A 22,454-nucleotide genomic window follows, 5' to 3' on the forward strand; every position below is an offset into this window, starting at 1 on the left:
TTGATCTACAAAGGGGGCAATAGGTAACTGGGTGAATGAGTCTGCCTAGAAGACCCCAGGAACATCAAGGGGAGGTGATTAGACAGAACTCTGGGGAACTAACTTAAATACAAATTCCAAATTCAATATCTCCTTAGGTGCACAGACATAATGTTTGCTCTTACTGTCTACAATACAAACCCATTAGTTACAAAAGTTTGTCAGCTTCTAAATAGCACTGCCCATTATTAATGTTTCTAATTGCAGTTCTGTAAATACAAAACAAAAACTGACTTAACCATATAATCTCTTCGGTAAGAATTTGGGTAGGTGCTAAGGTTATAACTGCAACAAAGCTCCACACCAAGGACAGAGGATAGTGCTATACAACACGAAAAGAGAAGGAGCAAAATCCAGTCTCAGTCCCTGTGCCCACACAGAAAAAAATGGAGGAGAAACTAACACAAAAGAAATGAGGAGCTACATAGCACTAATATCTGAAATAATAGAGTATGAAGCAAAGAAACAATTTCAGAAAGATATAGAGGAAATCAGAACAGAAATAGCCTGTAAAATAACAAAAGAAAACTATGAATTAGTAGGATCTGATGTAAAGAATCAATTGCAAAAACATATAGAAGTAATCAGACCAGAAATAATCTCTGAAGTAAAAAAAAATAAGCATAACTATAATGAAAGAATTAATAACTGCTTCTAAAGAAGACAATGATAAAAATTAGAGGAGTATAGAAAAATGATGGAATCCTCGAATGAATAAGATAGGAAAGAAATAGATAACATAAAGCAGAGTAAAAGAGATACAGAGGAACTTAAAATCTCAATCACAAGTTTGAAAAACCATTTGAATGGAAGTGAAGCTAGAGATTCAGATCTTGAGCACACTGTCCCAGCTAGTGAATAGGTAAGAAAGCATCACATAAAAACAACTAGGATGCAGGAAAAAAATAATTTATCATCTGCAAGAAGATGCAAAGATGAACAACATGAGGCTAATAGGCATCAATGAGAAAGAAGGAGTCAATACAAATATTATAAAAAGAATATGGGCAGAACTAATAACAGAAAAGAATCATACATATGGAAAAAATCTGAAGTTCATGTAACCAAAACATATAGAACTCCAAAAAACATCAACCCAACAGAAAACACACCTTGATATATAATAGTCAAGATCCCAGGAAATCAGCATAAGAACAATATACCCAAAGCTGCTGGAGAGAAGAAACAGATCATATTTAAAGTGAAACCCATCAGAATAATGGCAGACTTCTCTTCATAAAACATGAAGTCAAGGACATGGAGCAGAGTACTTCAAGTCCTCTATGAAAACAAATTCCACCCCAGATGTCTATACCCACATAACTCTATTTCAAGTTGGAAGAAGTGAAATACTTCCATGACAAAGATCAACTAAAGAAGTTAATGATGACAAAGCCAACCATACACAAACTACTAAAAGATATTCTAGGAAATAACAAAAATGAGCAGAACTCCATGAATGAAAAAATAAACAACCCACTACACAGGGCAAACAGTTAAATAGGAGAGGAATGGATAAAAATAGTAGGCAAATGACATGTCAGACATAAGTCAATAGATCTCAATTATAACAATCAATGTAAATGGAATTAATTCACCAATTAAAAGAAATAGACTGGCGCAGTGGATTAGGAAACAAAATCCAACAATATGCTGTACACAAGAAACACCTTAAATCATAAAGAAATTCATAGGCTGAAAGCCAAAGGGTAGAAAACAATACTTCACGTCCCAGCACCTGAGGAAAAAGCATGGCTAGGAATCCTGTTTGCAGACAGTCTCAACTCCATCCCAAGAATGATCAAGCAAAATAAAGAAGACCACTATAGACTGGTTCAGGTAAAAATTCAAGAGAAAGAAGTAAAACAAATATGTATGCACCAGAAACAGTAGCACCCAACGATATAAGATAAATCTTATTGGACATGAAAAATCTAATATCCAATACCACAATCTTAACAGGACAACTTAACACCCTCTTATCTCAAAAAGATAGTTCAAAAAGACAAAAAATTAGCAAAGAATTAGCAGTACTGAACCATAATTTGGAACAAATGCCATTAGTGGACTTATACAGAGTGTTCCACCCAATAACAGCTGAATACACATTTTTTTTAGCTGCACATGGGTTATTTTCTAAAATAGACCACATACTAGTCCGTAGGCCATGCTTAAGTATATGCAAGAAAAGAGGAGGGTGTTGTTTAATTTCCATGTGTTTATTGGGGTTTTCTAGTTTGTTTTGTAATTTATTTCCAGTTTCATTGCACTGTGGTCAGATAATGTTAATGGGATAATTTCTGTTTTCTTGCATATACTTAAGCATGACCTATGTAGTAGTATGTGGTCTATTTTAGAAAATGTCTCACATGCAGCTGAAAAAAATATGCATTTAGCTGTGTTTGGGTGGAACACTCTGTATATGCCCATCAAGTTCATTAGTTCCAAGCTCTGGTTCTGTTCTGTCACTTCTTTGCTAATTTTTTATCTGCTTGACCTATCTTCTTGTGATAAGGGGGTTTTAACGTCTCCTGTTAAAATTGTGGTATTGGATATTAGATTTTTCATGTCCATTAAGATTTGTCTTATATAATTGGGTGCTCCCATGTTTGGTGCATTTATATGTGTCAGTGTTACCTCTTCCTCTTGGATTTTTCCCCTTACCAGTATATAGTGGACTTCTTCATTATGTTTCATGACTCTTGGTTTGAAGCTGAGACTGTCTGCACACAGGATTGCTACACATGCTTTTATCTGAGGTGCTGGGTCATGTTGTATTATGTTTCACCTTTTGACTTTCAGCCTATGAATTTCTTTATGTGTTAAGTGTGTTTCTTGTATACAGAATATTGTTGCATTTTGCTTCCTAATTCACTGTGCCAGTCTACTTCTTCGTTTTGGTGAATTGAGTCCATTTATATTGATGGTTAAAATTGAGATGCATTAACTTTCAACAGACATGTTACTTACCTGCTGTATTTTACCCCTTTTTCTCCTGTGTTTAATTGTTTGTCCTGTTTAGTTCTTTCTGTTGTCATTCATGAAGTTCTGGTCATTTTGGTCCCACTCTGGAATATCTTGTTAGTCTGTGTAGTGTTGGCATTGTCATAATGAAACTCTAGTTCTTTTTCATTGAGGTAATTTACTTCTGCATGAAACTTGAACTAGAGTTTTGCAGGGTATAGTAGTCTGGGCTGAAATTTTTTTCATAAAGGACTTGAAGTGCTCTGTTCCATGCTTTTCTTGACTTCACGGTTTATGAAGCGAAGTCTGCCGTTATACTGATGGGTTTTCCTTTAAATGTGATCTGTTTCTTTTCTCTAGTGGCTTTTAGTATATTGTTTTTGTGCTGTATTTCTGGGATCTTGACTATTATATTTCTGAGTGCATTTTTAATTAGGTTGATGTTATTGAAGTTCTACATGCTTGCATTACCTGAATGTCAGATTCTTTCCCCATATTTGCAAATTTTTGTTATTATTTCTGCCCATATTCTTTCATATCATTTGTATTGACTCCTTCTTTCTCATTGATGCCTATTAGTCTCACTTTGTTCATCTTTGCATCCTCTTGCAGATGATGAATTATTTTTCCTGCATCCAAATTGTTTTTATGTGATGCTTTCTTACCTATTCACTAGCTGGGACAGTGTGTTCAAGATCTGAATCTCTATCTTCATTTTCACTCAAATGGTTTTTCAAGCTTGTGATTGAGATTTTAAGTTGCTCTATATCTCTTTGGCTCTGCTTCATGTGATCTATTTCTTTCCTATACTGCTCATTCTAGGATTCCATCATTTTTCTATACTCCTTTAATTTTTATCGTTGTCTTCTTTAGAAGCAGTTATTAATTCTTTCATTATAGTTATGCTTACTTTTTTACTTCAGAGACTATTTCTGGTCTGATTACTTCTATATGTTTCTGCAGTTGATTATTTACATCAAATGCTATTGCTTCAGAGGTTTCTTTCATTTCAGAGGTCATTTCTAATTTCCTCTATACCTTTCTAAAGTTGTTTCCTTACTTCAGACTCTATTAATACACACATTTCAATTGTGTGGTTCTCACTTTTTTCTGTGTTAGTGTCTTCTGCTTTTTTCTGCATATGCTGAGGGCCTGAGACTGGATTTTGCTCCTTCTCTTTTTCATGTTGTATAGCACTGTCCTCTGACCTTTGGTGTGGAGCTTTGGTGCAGTTATAACCTTCACACCTGCCTCAATTTTTACTGAAGAGATAATATGGTTAAGGCAGTTATAGTTTTGTGTTCACAGAACTACAATTAGGAACACTAATAATGAGTAGTGATATTTAGCAGCTGACAGACTTTTATAGTTAATAAGTTTGTATTATAGACAGTAAGAGCAAACATTATGTCTGTGCAGCTAAATAAACTTAAATTCAGAATTTGTCTTTTAGTAAGTTCCCCAAAGTTCTGTCTGATCACCTCCCCTTGATTTTCCAGGCCAACTGGTTCTCCCTGTCACATGTTGCCACCTTTGTAGATCAAGAGCAAAAAGGAGAGGACACTCTCATAGATCTGGATCCAGCAGAGTGTCTCAGCTTACCAGGTCTGGATCTATCAATGTTGAAATTGTCCTGATGTGCCTGACTTTTGTCTGACAGCTGTCTTCAGATTTTTCCTGCTGTAGCTCAAAGAGGTGAACCCGCTCTGCCTCTTTGGCAAGATGTTCAGCTCCTGGATTAGTTGAGTGGGTCTGGCTCCTAGCCTCTCTGCTGAAAGTTCTGCTGCAAGATTCCATAGGAATCCTAGGGCAGGGCCTAGGATCTTGCTGGGAACAGGTCTTGGGCACGGTAGCAGGCGGATGGTCCCACACTCATGTTGGGCCTGGGTTCTGGCTGGAAAGGGGTGTTGGGTGACACAAGCAGGCAGATAGTCCTCCAGCACACTGGTCCTGGGGTCTGGCTGGGAAAGGGTCTTTGGCACAGCGAGCAGGCAGAAGTTCCAACACTCATTCTGGGAAGGCGTATTGATGACAATATTTGTATGTTCTTTTTGTTACAGAGCTTATCCTTTTCCAAATGTACAGTTTTGGCTTATTTGTTGAGAATCTTGGGTTTACTTCTGTGTCTTCTAATCTTTTATTCCAATTAATCTCTGTGTCTGTTATCATATCATCTTTTTGCTGGTTTTGTTACAATGAACTATAGTATATTTTGAAATACTTATCATGATTCTGCCAACATGGGTCTTTTTTTTCCTTAGAATTGCTGTAGCCTTTGAGAGCAGTTTCTTTTATACTTCTATGAAGAATGTTGTTGATATCTCAGTGAGGATTGCATTATATCTGTAGATCACACTCATTAATATCACCATTATAAAAACATTAAATCTGGAGATTCATGAACATGAGTGCTCTCATCTTCTTATGTGTTTTTCAACTTTATTTTTCTCCACTGGTTTGTAATTTTTTGTTTTAGAGATATCTTGCTTCTATGGTTGATTTGATCCTTAGGTATTTTATTTTGTTGAAACTAAATGGAATCTAAATGTTGTTTTAGTCTTTATCTCAGCTATTTCATTGTGAGAATTGAATTCTTTAGGTGCCAGAAGTACCTGGACTTGTGTGGGCACTGACAAAACATAAAATCACGTGTAGTTACAGTATGCCTGTACAAGGAGTGGTACTAAATGCTTCCCTCCTGAGATCCTGAAAGACCTCCAAACCCTCATAAGTTTCCTATATATATAGTTTTGGACCTGTGGCTCACAGAAAAGCAATTTAACATATGATGTCCCACCATCAATTTTCTAATAACAGAGAATAGGCTATATCTTTAGGGAAAAGTTCAACAAATCAAGAAAGGCGTGATCTAAAGTTTAGGATCATTGGACTCCACATCACACAGAGTTTGATTTTATTGGATACAGGGTTTCATTATGCAAGTCAGACTTGTAGTATTCCCTGTCTCAAGATCCACAGCACTGGGATTACAGGCATGTGCTGCCATGACTGATTTCAGGGTTGGCCTGTGGTATCAGAGGTTGAACTTGGGTCCCTGTGCTTGTCACACAGGTACTTAGATTGCTGATGTATCTCTTCACCCCAGGGTTTGCTCTTAAAATTGGAGTCCTTATGCAGAAACCTCATCTCTTACTAGTCCTTGGCTATATCTCCATTTCCCTTGTTCCATCTCCCTCTTGTGACAAAAGGAATCCCACAATAGCAGCTTGGGTGGTAAGTAAAACTTTGTCAGTAGAGCACTGAAAGGGTAACTTCAACAATTTTGTATTCTTTTATGAATAAATCTTCACATAACAATTTGTGGACTCATTTACAATTGAGTTAGAAGTACTGGCGCATATATGCAATCCCAGCTGCCTGGGAAGTTTAGGCAGGATCTTTTCAAATTTGTAGCTAGCCTGGCCAACTTAGTGAAATCCCATGTTAAAATATATCTTTTAAAAAAGTGTTGAAGTGGTAAAGGTCTTGCGTAGAAGGGTATGCATTGAGTTTAAATTTAAGTACCAGAAAAAAAAATGTCATTATTTCTATTTTTAAAAAGTAGGTTCTGTTATTTAATCATGAGAGACAATATAATGTTTTAATCAGGATGTTTGTTCTGTTTCAGGCTTGGAAAGTGAACTAAAGTACAGTATTCTTTATATAATAGAATACATATCCTAAAATATATGCATATATATATATTAGATATATGGATCATAAATAAGAGATAATAGATGATAGATAATGTATAACATGTAATTATATATATATGTATATATATGTATGAATAATTTAATTCAGTAGTCTCTATATATAGACAAGCTATGTGATCAAAGGACTCTGATTAGCCAAATAATCTTCAGGAAGCACAAAACTTGAAATCACACTAGTTGATTTTGAAACTATACGTTACTGGCAGAAAAACGGATGCAAAGGCCAACAGTTAAGATGAGAACACTCAGAAACAAGATGCCACATACAGAGTTAGTGGTCTTCTGACAAACATGACAAGATGTGTATGAGGAAAGGACAAGTACTTCACTAAAGATTATTAAAAGGGTGAATATTTTGGCACAGAATGAAACTAGACTCATAGTATGCTATACACAAAATGAATTGAAATAGAAGTTAGAGTTAAACCTTAAACCTAAGCCTTTAAATTACTAGAACAAAGGACAGAATAACTTCATGACTGCTATTTTGATTGGACATAGTCTAAGTGGCTTGGAGCACTTATGTTGAAATTTCCCTCCTGTTGTAAGCTACAGAGAGGATGGAAACATCATCTGACTGTAGTGTTTAGAGACCAGGGGTTTTCATAATTTTTGGTGAACAATGTAAGAGTGGAGGCTCAGTAATTAACTCCTTTTGCTCACAAGAAAATGGAGAGAAAAAGGACAGACACATGAATATGCACAGTCCCTGTATCTCATCATGAAGCACCCAGTATCTCATCATGTGGCACCTTGGGAATCTTTCAACAGGAAGGACATTACTAGATGTAAATCCTGGAATCTTCGTAACTATAAGCTAACTCATACCATCTGTGCTATAGTATTATCAGCCACAAAAAATACACTAATAAATGGCATTAGTGTTTGCTGTGGTTTCTCATATATGAGGAAATGAAAGCATAAAGAAACAAAAAGGATTCTGTGAAATCTAACAATATCAGGACAGCAAAGTAAGCAGTCAATGAGGTGAGCAGACAGTCAACTAAGCAAGAAGCACCATTTGCACACAATCTGACAAATATTTAAACATATAGGGGACTTCTGCAACTCGATACAGAAAAGCACTAACCATCTGATTAAATACTTAGACGTGAAGACAGATTTCTTCAAAGATCGAAGAGTCAAGGAGTTACATAAAAAGATACTTAAATTTATTCATTATCATCAAGAAAATGTAAATTATAAAAATGATTATGGATAACATTTTTATCTAACTTAGTTGCTGCAACATTAACTTTATTCATCATAATCAAAGAAATGCAAATTAAAGCAATAACATATCACTTCATTCATTTGAATAACAATTTCTAAAAAAGAAGCTAAATATGCAGGTCTTTGCAAGGATGTATAGAAACTGGAATCTTTGTGCACTATTATTCTGAATGTAAAATTGTGTAGCTGCTCTAGAAAAAAGTATGAAGGTTCACATACCCTACTTCTTTACATTAACCAAACACAATTAAAAATCAGGATTTTGAGACTGGGCATGGTGGCACATGTTTGTAATCCCAGCTCTTTGGAGGCTGTAAGCAGGCAGATCACTACGAATCTGATCTAGTAGTAAGACTGAACACCCTGTAGACCTTTCCCTAAAAATACAAATAAGTAAGTAAGTAAATAAATAAATAAATAAATAAATAAATAATAAATGAATCAGGATTTTGAAGAACTGTCTGCAACAGTTTATACTAAAAATCCTGCCCATCTTAAGAGGGAAAGCCCTAAAAGTCTTCTGCCTTGATATGCATACATATCTTCTACTCAAACTTTGGTGGACCAATGCAACTTCTTGGCTCAGCCATAGGACAGAGACAAGAACTGTCCAGAAAAGAGTTGCACATTTGTGAAAGATAATGTGGCATTTACTGGCTTTCCCCTAAGAAAATCGAGGAGATGCATGGAAAGATGTGGAAGGTGTAAAGGAGAGTAGTGCAGGACTTAGGATAACACAAATAAGTTAAATACATGTATAAAAATACCACATTAAAAGTTTATATTTTTCAAAATTTTGCAGAGGTAAAATCTAGTCTTGGTACAAAATTTATTTCATTTAAGGAACTTGAAGTTGACTTCAAGTATTGTACTCCATGTCATTGCAGGTTTTTGTGGTTAGAAGCCTTAAGTAGAATGAACTTAAGTGACCTTTTTTAACATTTAAAATTGTTTTATCTATCCCTTGAATTGATAAGAGCTACAGGAAAGCTTGTTTCATTAGGTCTTTAGTGTATGACACATCCACTACCTTTCTTTTTCATGTTGTCTTTGAGTTGGTTTATCTCTTTATAAAGTTGTCTGCTTTCATTTTGGAATCCTTCTCTTAGTAGCTTGCCTTGCTCCTAAGAAAAGACAAAGAGGATATGAATAAATTGTAACAAATAAAAAATGGTAAGAAGAGACAAATTCACTACACATTGGTAAATGAAACCATTCACTAGGAAGATATAAAAAATGTATATATAAATACAGTGAAATTGGTGCATCTAATTCAGTAAAGCAAATACTCCTTGACAGGATCAGTCAGAAATATATCAAAAACAAATATTGTGGAGGAATTCAATACCCCACCCTCACAAATAGAGAAGTAAACCAGACAAAAACTAATAAAGGATGAGCAGAATCTAGCTACATCATAGAACAAATGGATTTACTGATAGCTATAGAATGTCTCATCCAATGAAAGCAGAGTACACAATCTACTCAACAGTCCATTGAACTTTTTCCAATTTAAACCATATTTTATGCCTGAAAGTGTGTCTCAACACAGATACTGTATTTGTACAATATTGTAATAATCATCTGTATCTTATCAGATAACAATGGAATGAAACTAGAAGACAGAAAAAGAAACCACAGAAATTATCCAAACACATGAAGACTGAATAATACACTTGAGTAATCACTGGGCTACATGAGAAATCAGGGAAGAAATTTAAAAAGTCCTACTCAAAGGACAACATGAATAACAGGATCTGTGAGATACAATGAAAATAGATCGAAGAAAGGTCAAAGCTCTAAGTGCCTACGTTAGAAAAATAGAAACTCAGAATAATTAGCCAAAGAATACTTCACGATGTGCTGTGCTTGGCAACTAATGATAGATTAAAAGAGACCACCAAAATGTAGTTATACTCAGATAGGAAGCTGGGAGTTCTCTGGATGTGCACATTTTCTGCTTATAGTTGACAAAGGCATTATTTAGAGGAGGCATGTGTGGATAAGTCCATGAGAAGACAAGAAAGGAATTCCACAGTACCTAGACTCAGGGGTGTTGTAAAAAACAGAAAACATGAAAGACTTTTCAGGAAGTGTTTAAGATATAAAAGAGGAGGATAAATAGAGAATAAAAGTTGTTTGAGTGAACTTTTATTCCATGATAGCCAGGGTAGGAAAAGAAATGAGATAAATAGGGTAAAGGTTACCAAACAATGATACGACATTTAGGCTAATGCATGGGCAAATGTTCACTGTAGAAGGACAGAATATGAAACAAAGGTGTACTGGGTGCTCACTGTGTTCACTGTCCAGCAAGTGGAGAATTGCTCAAGTATAAATTAGGTAAACAGGGATATAAAAAGTCATATGTCAAGGTGGCAGGAGGCAGGTAAAGGACCACGGATTGCTGATGTTGGTTGGAAAACAATAACAACTTTGTCAAAGGGGTCCTTGGAGATTTCTCTACACAGTTGACATTGGAACAAAGAATCCGGGTTGAGGGTGAAGATCCTCTAGCTGTTAGGGAAATAATTTTAATGACTCCACCCCTAATCTCATAGGCAGGTGGTTGTTTCTTGTATTTTATTTTGCATTTTACTAGTGGCTGGTGAAGTTTATATTTCTGTGCACTTATCTAATACCCACATATTTCTTTTGGTGAAATGTCTAATCAGTCTTTTAACCAACTTCTCAATAAGGATTTTCTTAATGTGGACTCCTCAGAGTCTATATTTTTGTATATAAGTCCTTTCTTAGTTGTGTAATCTGAAAATCTTTTCTTTCAATCATTTGCAGAGAAAATTGGTCTCTTATTATGAAATCTAATTTATTATCTGCTTTAGTGTGTTTTTAAAAACCCTGGCTAACCTTTGTTGTGAGATATATTTAAAGTAAAGTTTTGCCCCATTCTCTGTTCAAATTTCAGTAACAAATTGGGCTTCAGTTCAGTGCCTTTCAAATTATTCTTTGGAAATATTTTAAATCCTATCTGGCAGATGCCACTGACCCTTTCAGTTCTGTGTCAAGTAGTGCAGATCCTGAAGTCTGACAAGTCTATATGATAAGTATTATGTGTCTGATTAATTGATAAATAGACATTAACTTTCATACTCTGTATTCAACATTTTTGGAGTTCTATTGCATATACCTAAGAAATTCTAATGGTACAATCACTAATGAAAAGAACAAAGGAAAATACAGATTACTAATCTGTGATTCTAGGTATCATGCATGATTAAAAATCCCAGAGGATTAAATTTTAAAAGACCTCTTGGACCTTTTCAGATAATCCTTAACATGCTCTTATGGCTCATATCCAGATGTCCCCCCAAAGCTGCATGTGCTCGTATGTGTGGCACTTGGGAGGAGATTGGATCATGGGTCAGGCTGTGATAACTGGATCAGTTCACTGATTAGCTTAAGATAGTTCTGAATGTGGAAAATGGAAAGGCCCAACCCGGGTGTGAAGAACAGCAGACAATAGCCTTGGAGGCTGAATGGAATAAACAAGAGAAATTGAGGCTGATGCTTTCTGCTTTCTGTTTGAGCTGTTTCTCCTCTGTGATGCCCCTTAGACATGTCACCTTGCCTTGGATCCAGGTGGCTGTGTACTGAAACTTCTAAATCTGGAAAACTAAATTAAAGCTTTCCTCATTTAATTTGTGGATGTTTTGCATTTTTTCCCAGTAACAAGAAAATAACTAAGATACATGATATCCCATTTGCTTTTTATCATGTTAGCAAAGAAAAATTAAAAAAACACAAAAAATCATCTCCACCAAACACAAAACTGAAGAAAAATATGCAAAAGGATATCGTTTTACTCAAATAGTTATTAATCTTGGCTTATACAAAAAAAAGTCCAAGAATTTTCCTATATATATTTTCTTTCAGAATTAAATCTTTTCATACACAAAATGGCTCCATTTGACATCCTGGGGAAAAAAATTGTAGACCTAAAAAAGGCTATGTTTCTCAATCAAAACCTAACATACAAACAGATTTTTATTTCCTCTTACATTTTCCTTGTAAATATTGTGTCTAGGCCTGTCAATATCCACTGCTTTATGAGAGTGTTAGTTACATATTCATAAATATGACTATGGTCTCTAAGTAAAACTTACGATAAGTAAAAGTTAAATTTCTAAACTATTTTGTTGATCAAATTTGGCTAAATAGCTTTTTTCCCAATCACTAGCCACTGAATGCTGGGCCTTCTCATTGTACTATATCTTTGGCTATTGTTAATTTTTTTGTTTTGTTTTGTTTTGAGATAGGATGTCAGTAAGTCATTATGTCACTACATTGCCTGTACCAGGCTTAAATTTTCAATACTTAGGACCCCTCAGAATACTTAGATCACAGGCATGCTCAACTGCACACAGAATTTTCAAAGGAGTGGATATTTATTTCAATCATCTATCATTTAACCTCCAATATAGGACTTGATTGATGAGCAGAACAGCAACAAAGAAAGCAAAAACTTCTATCTAAACAACAAGGGATTCAATCACATATTGTTATTCAGTTCCACACTTAGAGAAGAAAACCCTGGCCAATAGGCACACATGCATAATCCCAGAAGTGGGAAGGTTAAGGCAGCAAGATGCTCATGAGTTTGAGGTCAGCCTGAATTACATAGTGATACCTTGTCTCAACAAACAAACAAACAAACAACACTAACAAACATCTACAAAGAAGAAAAGAGTCTATGTAGTGACAAGGGGAGAAGATTTTAATATGGAGTCACCCCAGTCACAGATAAGAAAAAGGTTTTTCTTAATGAGTGCTTAAAAGCAAGAATATTTCTAGTAAGTGGAGATATTGACTGCTTTCTGACATTGCCTTGCTATTGTGTTGGGTCTTCAGTCATTAAAGGTACTTTTGTTAGGATCAAGCACTGAACTCTTTCTTATGCTTCAGCTAATTTTTGGGAGGATAGAAACATACAGATGACAGGGCACCCAGATTCTTCAAGATCAAGCAATGTAAAAGTTGAAAGGAGATCTTGAAATGAAGTTTCTACATTAGCATCTGAAAACTAAGCGATTTCTCTAGCTCCCTCATTCCCAGTTCTGGTACCTAGAAGGCTCAGCAGAACCTGAATTCAACCTTTTGTATGGGCACAGTGGCAACTGAATAAAACTTTATTTTGGCTTTTGTTATGTTCCTGCTATAAGTTAAAGCCCTTTTCTATATTGGATGAAAGCAGGCAAGCTGTCTTGCCAACTTAGCCAAATTGTTATAAATACATAGTCCCGGTTTCATTGGTGTTCCTATGCTTTCAAAGTCAAATGTCAAATGTCAAAATGAACCCAGATAGTTGGGGCCAGACTCAAAGCTCTGGCTGGGTCTTCAGTAATGTGTATATGTAAAACAGAAATGAAATAGTCTCAAATTCCAATGATATGTCTTGATCTCAGTTTAGGATATTTGAGCTAACCCCCCACAGCCTTGCATAGGAGTGACAGGTGATAGGCCAGCCAGTCAGTCCCAGAGGATTTCTATACAACTCCCAAGGAAACAGAAAATGGGACCAAGCAGAGAAAACAAGTAGGAACAGTATGAAGGTTGAAGAGATTTTGCACACAAAGATCCTTGTAAATCTTGTTAAAGTTATAACAGATTGGACTGAAAAAAAATTATGTTGTAAAGGTAGATACTTCATCAACTGGGTGATCTAAAGAAAGCTTTTGTGAACCACATTTCTTATAAGAAAGTCCTTTCATATTCCTATGCAAGAGATACAGAAGATAAAACATTTTTATGATGCCTAGAAGTCAAAGCTGCCATGAACAAAGGCATGCTCACTGATGGGGCAACACTGCAAGGAAAAACAAAGGTTGGACAAGGGCAACAGGCAGGTCAGGCAAGTGCACAGGAGTCAATATACACAAGGTTCTTTTCAGGGCTTCATCACCTCTTTGGTCATTTTTGTGATCAGGGAAAATGGAGAGAAGAGGGAAAAATAGAAAATTCAATGTGGTACAGCTGAGTACCTCAAGTTTGAGAGCCAGAGTCTCCTGTTGCTCTTTTATGAGCTGGGCCCTCTCTTCCTTCATCTTTGCTGTCAACTGTTTGATATACTTCTCATAACTCTTCTCTTTCTGTTCTAGTGTCTCTAGAGTCTTCCTTTGTATTTCCTCCAGCATTTTCATGGTAGCCTCTGCACATTCAGCTTTCACACGTTGCACTGAAAGGAATAAGTGAAAGATCCATGCGTTACTATATGGCTTCACCTCCTCCTTCTGCATATATTTACTTATTGTAGCTGCTAACCACATTGAAAAACAAGACACACCTTTGCTCTTCTTGGTCTAGTTAAAGAATAGCAGATTTAGTTAAATTATTTAAACTTTTAAGAGCTTCTGAGGGCAAGTAGCCTCTAAACTTACTCCGTACCTTCGATCTCCTTTTCGTTTTCTGAAAGAGTCTGATCGGTCTGTAGAATGGCATGGGACATATCCTCTACAGACTGCATGTATTTTTGCAGAACCTCTCCAGCCTTCCAAGTCAAAGTACACATAGTTAATAGTAGAAAGTGACTGTAAGCATTCATTTCTGTCTTACACCCACCAACTTTCCTCTAGGCACAATTACTCCTAGCCCTGGGGATCCTGGTGGCCAAGATTATCTATTAACAAGAATGGGCACATGCTCCAGGCTGAATAATAAGAACCCCACCCTGTGCCTCAAGAATCAATGTCCTTTATTTTTGGGAAAGACTTGTGTCGTTTTAGCCTGAAGGTGCTAAGTTTAAAGCTGCAGTGTCTACAGGCTAAGCATGCTAAAGAATGAAGCCTTCACAGAAACAACAGATCAGAGAAGGAAGTGGAAGGACAAAGAAAATGTGGGTTAGGAGGGTAACCAACAGTGAAGAAGAAGACAACTCCATTGTTAGTTGGGTGTGCTCTCTCTAAGGAGCACCTAGAGCAGATTTAGTTCAATAGGCTTCCTGTGGATGTCACTGAATGAAGGTGTGAATGTTGTACAGAGTAGGGCACATCACTGAGTAGTCATGGTTGGTCATGCTTATGTGGACACTGGCACAACAACACGGGTGAGTGACTCACCTGTATCCCTTTCTTGGGTTCCTCATGGTACTTTTTCTTCAGGTCTTTTACCTTCTGTATAAGTAGATGGTAGCCCCCTGGTTTACAGTAAATTCCTTGTTTTACTTCTTCTTCTAGGGGACTGAAAATTTCCTGAAGTAAATCTGAGCAATGATCTGAAGATGCTTTCATATTCTCTTCAAGAAAGTTGTCGCATTTTTTTCCAGCTGGGCCTTTAATGCAAAAATAAGAAACAGAAGAGATGATATTTTGGAGCAGAATTTCTGTGCACATTTATGGAAAAGATTATGACCCCAATAATTTACTAAAGTGCCTTTGTAAACTTGAATTTTAGTAAAGTTTAATTTCTGAGCAGAGATTGTGAGCCTTATGCCTTACTTTAGAAGTAAAATTCAAACTTTTCAGATTAGACCAATGATTGTACATGGACTAAATACACCTCAAAATAAGTCTTCATTAAATAGCTTAAAGTTATATTTCTTTGGGTTTTTTTGAATATCAAACCAGTGTAATAACTAGCAGACACATACTTTGATTAAAAGTACTGATTAGTAATTTATATGCATTTAATTATAATATCAGAAATATTATTAGCTAATCATAAAGGAAAAATATGTTGAAACTGAGTCCCTAATCATAAAATGTTTTCTTCTTAGTATTATTTTTATCTGAAGGTATCTAATACCACTTCAAAAACTAGGAATAATTTCCTTTCTCAAAATGAATACTTATTTCATTTTCTTTTCTTTTTTCTGTGGAACCGGGGATTGAACTCAGATCCTTGCATTTGCCAGTCAAGCGCTTATCTTACTGAGCCATCTCCCTGGCCCCCTCATTTCATTTTCATTTGTAGTACTTTGTCTCCACTAATCCAAATCAATACTCTCATGAACTAAAAACACCTACCTCCAGTTCCTTTTGAAACTCTTGGCCAACATCTTTGAAGGAATGTTTCATGAAGATCCCAATGGCCTCCCTTTCACAGTCCCTGTGGAGCTCCAGCAGCTCCTGGAGGTTGTCTGTGGGCAGCTGCACCTTCAGGCCCATCTGCTGGTCATAGTGGGCCAAGGCCTTTTGCACTGCAGCTGTGTTTTCTTTTTGAGCCAAGTCCAGGGCTGCATTCTCTATGCAGGGTAGTTCTCCACTGTTGATGGCAGTGATATAGGCATCCACCAGGTCCACTAGACCTGCATATAGAGAGATGATGGTTTTTGTTACAGGTAGAGTGGGAAATAGTCTTCATTGTGTGTAATTCTGAGCAAGTTAGTTATCTCATATTTGTCTCAAAGTATCATTGGTATAGTTAGCAGGGTATTTGGTAATTAGCTAGAAATGCAGCACCCCTGCTTCAGCTCAGAGCTATTGAATTTAACTTTCTTCTTCAGTAAGACCTCCAGCAATATGTATATCTACTAAAGACTGAAATTCCTGGATACATACTTCATAGAACTGTTTATTAAAGCTTTCCGCTCATTTTAACTGCATGCACCATTAGGACTGGAACTCTGTCTCTTTCATTTATATCTGCATCCTCATCTCTGTTAATAGTCAGCATTTGGTCACTGTTTATAGAACAGGAAATGCTATCCTAATCAAAAGCCATTGCCATTTGGCTTATTGAAATCAACAGCATTGTGCCAGTCAGACAGCTCAGCTGACTAAAGCTACTACTTAGGCAAGTGCAGGGACCAGTGTTCAATCCCCAGCGTGCTGTGCCAGTCCCATCCCTGGGTATGCTGAGACTGTGATTGAAACTGGGCCTTCTGGCATGCACCTATAATCGTAGCACTTGAGAGGTGGAAAACAGGAGGATCACTACCAATCTGATCTGTGTAGTAAGACCCTATAGACCCAGTACTAAATGCATAAGAAAAAAAAGAAAGAAAGAAGTGAACAACATTATTCAAAAGAATACAATAGTCATTAGGTACCTGAGAATATGTCCCTTGTAGTATATCTGTGAGATATTTTAAGCTTTTTTCATTTAAATTAATATACCTTTCAATTTAAATAATGAGAATTTTTCCAGAGGCTACCATATTGAAGACTGCTAGTCTAGTTTATGTAAGGAATTCTAAAACAATAGCCATATTTTCCCCTTTGGCTTTTCTGCTCTTTTACCATCAAGAAATATGATTAATGAATTGTACTATAAAAGTTGAGGTCACATAAATTTTAATGGAAGAATAGTACATTTTCAACCCTGGAACAAGAAATTAGATTCATTTCTTTTTCTTTTTCTGAGGCTTATAAATGAGTGAAACTAATGGGAAGGGAACTCACAATGTCCATTGACCTGGATGCCTCCTGATAGAGTTTTAGTTTTGGAAGAGCTGAAGATGTAAGAACAGAATTCTGCAACTTGTTCCATGAATTCAGAGTCCAGCTCATCATCATTAAGTATCTCGAGCTGGGCTAGCCTCTTTTGCTGAATGGGTCTACAAAAGATGAAACATTTCTTTTTGGGGAAGAACCTGCAGATGCAGAGTCGGGGGAGATTATAATATTTAACTTTCTCATCAGTACCTGCAAGATGATAAAAATGGATTTATAACTGTATGAACTTGTAAACATTTTTTAAGGACAATATAGTACATAGTTTTAGCTTTTTAGGATAGCCCTTTTCCTCTGCATTCTACTCATTGACTGTCTGATGCCAGCATCTATAAACAATATACAAATAAATGGGCTCAATGTGCTCCTAATAACATCTCTTACTGTGTTGGCTGCACCAGGCTCTAGAGCCGTGGGGCTGGTTTACTCCCATGGGTCTCTCCTCCTGGACCACACAAAGGATACTGCAGTTGGTCCATGGCCTGCTGGTTGATGGTTCCTATGCTGTTATACACGAAGGAGCTGCTCAGCAGAATCACCATTGTTAAGATCCCGGAGTCCTTCTGATTGTCACCCTGGAAGACAGAACGTATTTGGGCCTCAAGAATGCTTTATTCTTGTGTCAATCTGCAGATCAGCAGGGGCAAAAGGATCATCATTAATCAGAGTTTTGAGAGTACTTATATGGAAACCTAAATTGAAACAAAATTTTTTTACACTTGAGCTTTTTATTTTTTGGTTAATGTTTGATTTATACTATTTTTCTCTAAGTCCTCTTATGAGTAACTGAAGAAACACTCAAGGATCTTAGGTCTTTTGCTTAGACTCACAAAATTTATTTTAAGAAATATAAAATAGTTCTTTGAAGAGAACACTGCACTCTACACACTGCTTTGAACAGATGCATGTGCATGTGGACTCATTACTTTCCTCCCTGTCTGCCCTCCAAAATATTTACAGTGAGCACACAAAGCAAAATTTTCACAATAGATACATGGGTACTTTTTTTTTAAACTAACAACATGAAAAACAATAAAGTGCACTCTGTTGCTTTTTAAACCTCTTCATTATTTTTTTGCACATCCCCCTCCCTGTTTGTAAAGAAATGAAATATTACATCTGGTGAGCAGAAAATATTTCACTACATTTTATATGCAGAGCACTTATGAAGGAGAGGTGTTGGCTTTTTAAACAGAAACATAAAAAAAGATGCAAGCCTCTTTCAGTTCTTCACTAGCCTTAGAAAAACTTTCCAGAATACTACATGACAGTAGAAGAAAGAAAAATATCTTGCATTAGAATCCATCAACATCTGTAGAGGGCTGCACACTGCTCTGCAGCTGATATTGTATCTGGTATTTTGTTCTTATAATGGTAGTGATTTGATCTTCAGATCCTTCTAAGGGCTCATCAATTTTGATAGAAGTTCCCATTTCATGATGGATTTGTATAATCTGCTAACCTCCTTTGCCAACAATAGATCCAGCCAAATCTTTGGGAGTAGTTACTTGTGTAGTGACAATAGGCTTACCAAGATCACTATATAAGCCATGAGCCCCTGCATAGGATAATCATATCCAGAGCCACCCTGTGGTTCATACATCATCTGCCATTCTGATGGCTCCATGCATCTGTTGCGGGGTCCCAAGTTTCATCAGCACTGAAACAAACCACACCATCATAGTGGGCTCCAGGTCTTCCTCTTCTATTAGAGGCCATTAAATCTCTACCTCTAGGTGCTGGTGGTAGAGGAGGAAGATTTTTGAGTCTACTACCACCCTGGCCACCCCGACCAGTAGGAAAGAGTCATGTGGACCCAGTGAGGGACAACGTTATCCTAATCTTTTCTGGAGGGAGGTATGGAACACCTCTGACCAGGAGGCATTATGTCAAATCTAGCTTTTCTCTGAATGGGAAATCCTACAGAGTGTCCACTGCAGTCATCAGACATCATGATAGGGGCCGGGGAGATGGCTCAGTGGAATAAGCGCTTCCTCGGCAAGTGCAAGGGCCTGAGTTCAATCCCCGGTTCTGAAAAGAAAAAAAAAAAAAAAAGCAAAACAAAACAAAACAAAAAAAAATCATGATAAAACTACCATAATTGTAAGTTTCATCATAAAAATTTGGCTCATAAAGTTACACACATCCTTTGATTAGAGACTCAGCTATAAGGTCAAGGGTGATCTTCATGTACTGTACAACCCTGTCAGTCTTTTCTCCAATAAGAACAACTCTGTCAGTGGAATGATAACAGCATTTATAGAAAAAGTTGATGGTTGCCTGAGTATTCGCTCAATCTTATTTAATTTTACTATCTTTGACCACAATAATTTCTCCTGCCAGAATTTGATGAATTAAGTCTCCATTCACAGTCAAAGTCACTTCCTTAATGTGCTGGTAATTTAATCATTCCATAGCATTGGATCCAAGTAGGAGCTGGGTGTTTGCAGTGAGTGATGGCAATTGCACGTCCTCATCCAAGGTAGGAATGATTTTTTTCAGAATTTCTCCAATTATCTCAATACCAGCACTGATAATATACACTCAAGACCACTGCTGTCTGGGACTAAAACATTCACATTACAACTGAACATAAAGACTTAATTTTCTTTCCTCCTTTTCCAATCACTGCCCCAGCATTCTTGCTTTGAAGCATAACTTGTAACTCAACCATCTCTTTGGAGTGTCTAGGTCTTTTCAATGCTTGCTACTTCTACAAACTGAAAAAAAAAAAAAAGAATAAATAGGGACATGAAAAGTCTTGAATTCAAAGTGTTTAGATGCCAATAGAATATTCACCTCTGACAGGACCAAAAAAAAGGATACAAAGGAAAGATCATTTTGTATTTATATATACAAAATAGTTAGGATACATTTATAGCTACTTTCACTTAATTCAATGAGAAGAAAGAGGTGTATTAACAGTGTTTGGACAGTTTGTCCTGTCTCCTTCTTGTACTATGGATAACCACTAAGAAGATAACAATGTACAGTGTATTGACTATCAAAACTGTCCTATTAAACAGCTGTGAAACTGTCTCATTCATATTTATTTCCCAATAAAAAATAAAAATAAAATAAAAAAGTTTGTGTTATAGTACTTAATTTTTCAATTCCTGGGACTGCTAAAGTAAATAAATAAATAAGTAAATAAATAAATATTAACAATACTTGTAGCTTTCACAGCCATTATTATATATCAGAAAGTTTACTTATTTTATATTTTATTAAATATCCAAAACATACTAGGAAAAATATATAAATCTATTTCATGTATTTGACAACCAGAAAGCTGAAGGTTAAAAAAAATATTTGCTAAGTGCACCAATTTAAATTAGAGTTCTAATATAAAGTCAAAGTCATGAGGCTTCAATACCCAACTCCTTAACATTTGCAGTAGGATAAGACTCCTGGACACTTAGTATATTTGTGCTTTCTTTTTCCATATAGGATCACTTGCTTTGTTTGTAAATTGTTGGTGATACAAAGAAGATTGTATTAACTATGTTGATTTCCTGCTAGGGTTCTGTCTTATGAATATTTTTCTAATTTCTGGTTGCTAAATTGAGTGTCTGCAATGTAATAAAAAAATGAAAACATATATTATGTTTAAGAACAGTCTCCTATACAAGTACAAACTGCTGATTTTATCAAATATTCACAGATGAGGAACTAATCCAAAATGGAATTCTCCATCATTCTTACTTTCTCGACATCTCCCAGGCCCTCGGTGTCCAGCAGAACTAGAGTCTGGTTTGGCTTCTTGGGATGAGGCACACACCACATCCAGATTCCTTTGGTGTGAGACTGCACTGTGGAGCCCACAAAGAATCCTGAAAAGCATAAAGAAGATGAGATGAGTAATAAGTGGCAAATGTTCCTGAAACGGAGATAAATATATAATAAATATGAGGTGAGAGAACGAAAACCACAGCCAGTATTGAGCTTACTTAGTATGAGGCGAACAGTGAAGATTATGTTATCTGATGCAAGGAAAATACTGAGCAGTTTCATGATAAGAAAAACATTCATCATGTCAACATACTGGTATGAACCTTTAATACCAGTTGCAGAGGAGGCTGAGGCAGGAGAGTTACCACTTTAAGGCCATCCTGGTCAACTAGTAAGAGTCTGTCTCAAAATAAAATTTTAAAAAGTATTGGATATGTAGCTTAGTGGTACAGCTCTTTGCAAGCATGCTTGAGATTCTAGGTTTAATCTTCACTATTGAACAACTATAACAACAACAAGCCTGATGATGCAGGATGTAGCTTAGTCCTGGCAGGGTTCTATCCCCAGTACTGCAAAGCATTCAAGAAACTTAGAATAAAAGCAAACCACCCTGCACAAATATAGAATTTATTTAGTGATGAAAACTTGTCATAATAGGAAGAGCTGATGAGATGTTCTCATCTTCTAGAACAGAGTGAAGATAAAAAGTGGCAGATTAGCTCACAATTTTCCTTTGACTCTTCCCCCCTCCCCATGCAGGATGCAGGGAGAGGGTATGGTCAGGGCTCTACAGAGCCCTGCTGGCAGCACTCACCCTTTTTCTTTCCAGCCAGCTTGTTCATCAGGTAGGATTTGCCTGTGCGGTACAGGCCCACAATAGCCACGACCACGACGGGCTGGGAGATGGCAGACAGGATCTCCAGAGCTTCCTGATTCACCTTCAGCTGCCCATTAGAGTACTCAATGAGACAGTTGGGGTTTGGCATGTGGGTCTCGGAGGCCATGTCCAGCCTGTGCTCTGGTCTGCAAGGGCCGGGTTGGAAAGAGGTGGAAACTTGCAATGCTAATGCTGAGAAACTGGATTGATGAAATTCCCCAGCATGAACAACCAAGTACTGTGTGCATCAATAAGATGCATGAGGCAAAACTCAAATCATCTGAAAAGGTTGTGAAAATATTATCCAAGTAGTTAGGATAATAAAAGTTGTAGTATGGCCAGGGAGACAGTTCAAAATGTGAAGCAATTACCTGGTAAGCGCAGGGGCCTGGATTCTATCCCTAGCACCAAATGCCATGCTGGCCCTGCCCTGGGTGTGCCATGCTGGCCACTGAGACCCAGTGCAGTGGCACAGGCCGGTAATCC

General features: G+C 36.7%; 1 protein-coding gene across 1 annotated transcript in view; it reads right to left on the minus strand.

Moving 5' to 3' along the window:
* Positions 1-22,095, minus strand: part of LOC101563420 (guanylate-binding protein 1-like) — a 319,720-nt gene extending 297,625 nt beyond the window's left edge. Inside the window, exons 1-2 of the mRNA XM_023720300.1 lie at positions 21,906-22,095; positions 21,065-21,192 (exon numbers count right to left, since the gene is read on the minus strand). Of these exons, the coding sequence (XP_023576068.1) occupies positions 21,065-21,192; positions 21,906-22,095 (318 nt within the window). The remainder of the gene's footprint in view (positions 1-21,064; positions 21,193-21,905) is intronic.
* Positions 22,096-22,454: the final 359 nt, after the last annotated feature.

Source organism: Octodon degus, unplaced genomic scaffold (genome assembly GCF_000260255.1).
Source record: "Octodon degus isolate 3935 unplaced genomic scaffold, OctDeg1.0 scaffold00074, whole genome shotgun sequence".
Taxonomy (NCBI): domain Eukaryota; kingdom Metazoa; phylum Chordata; class Mammalia; order Rodentia; family Octodontidae; genus Octodon; species Octodon degus.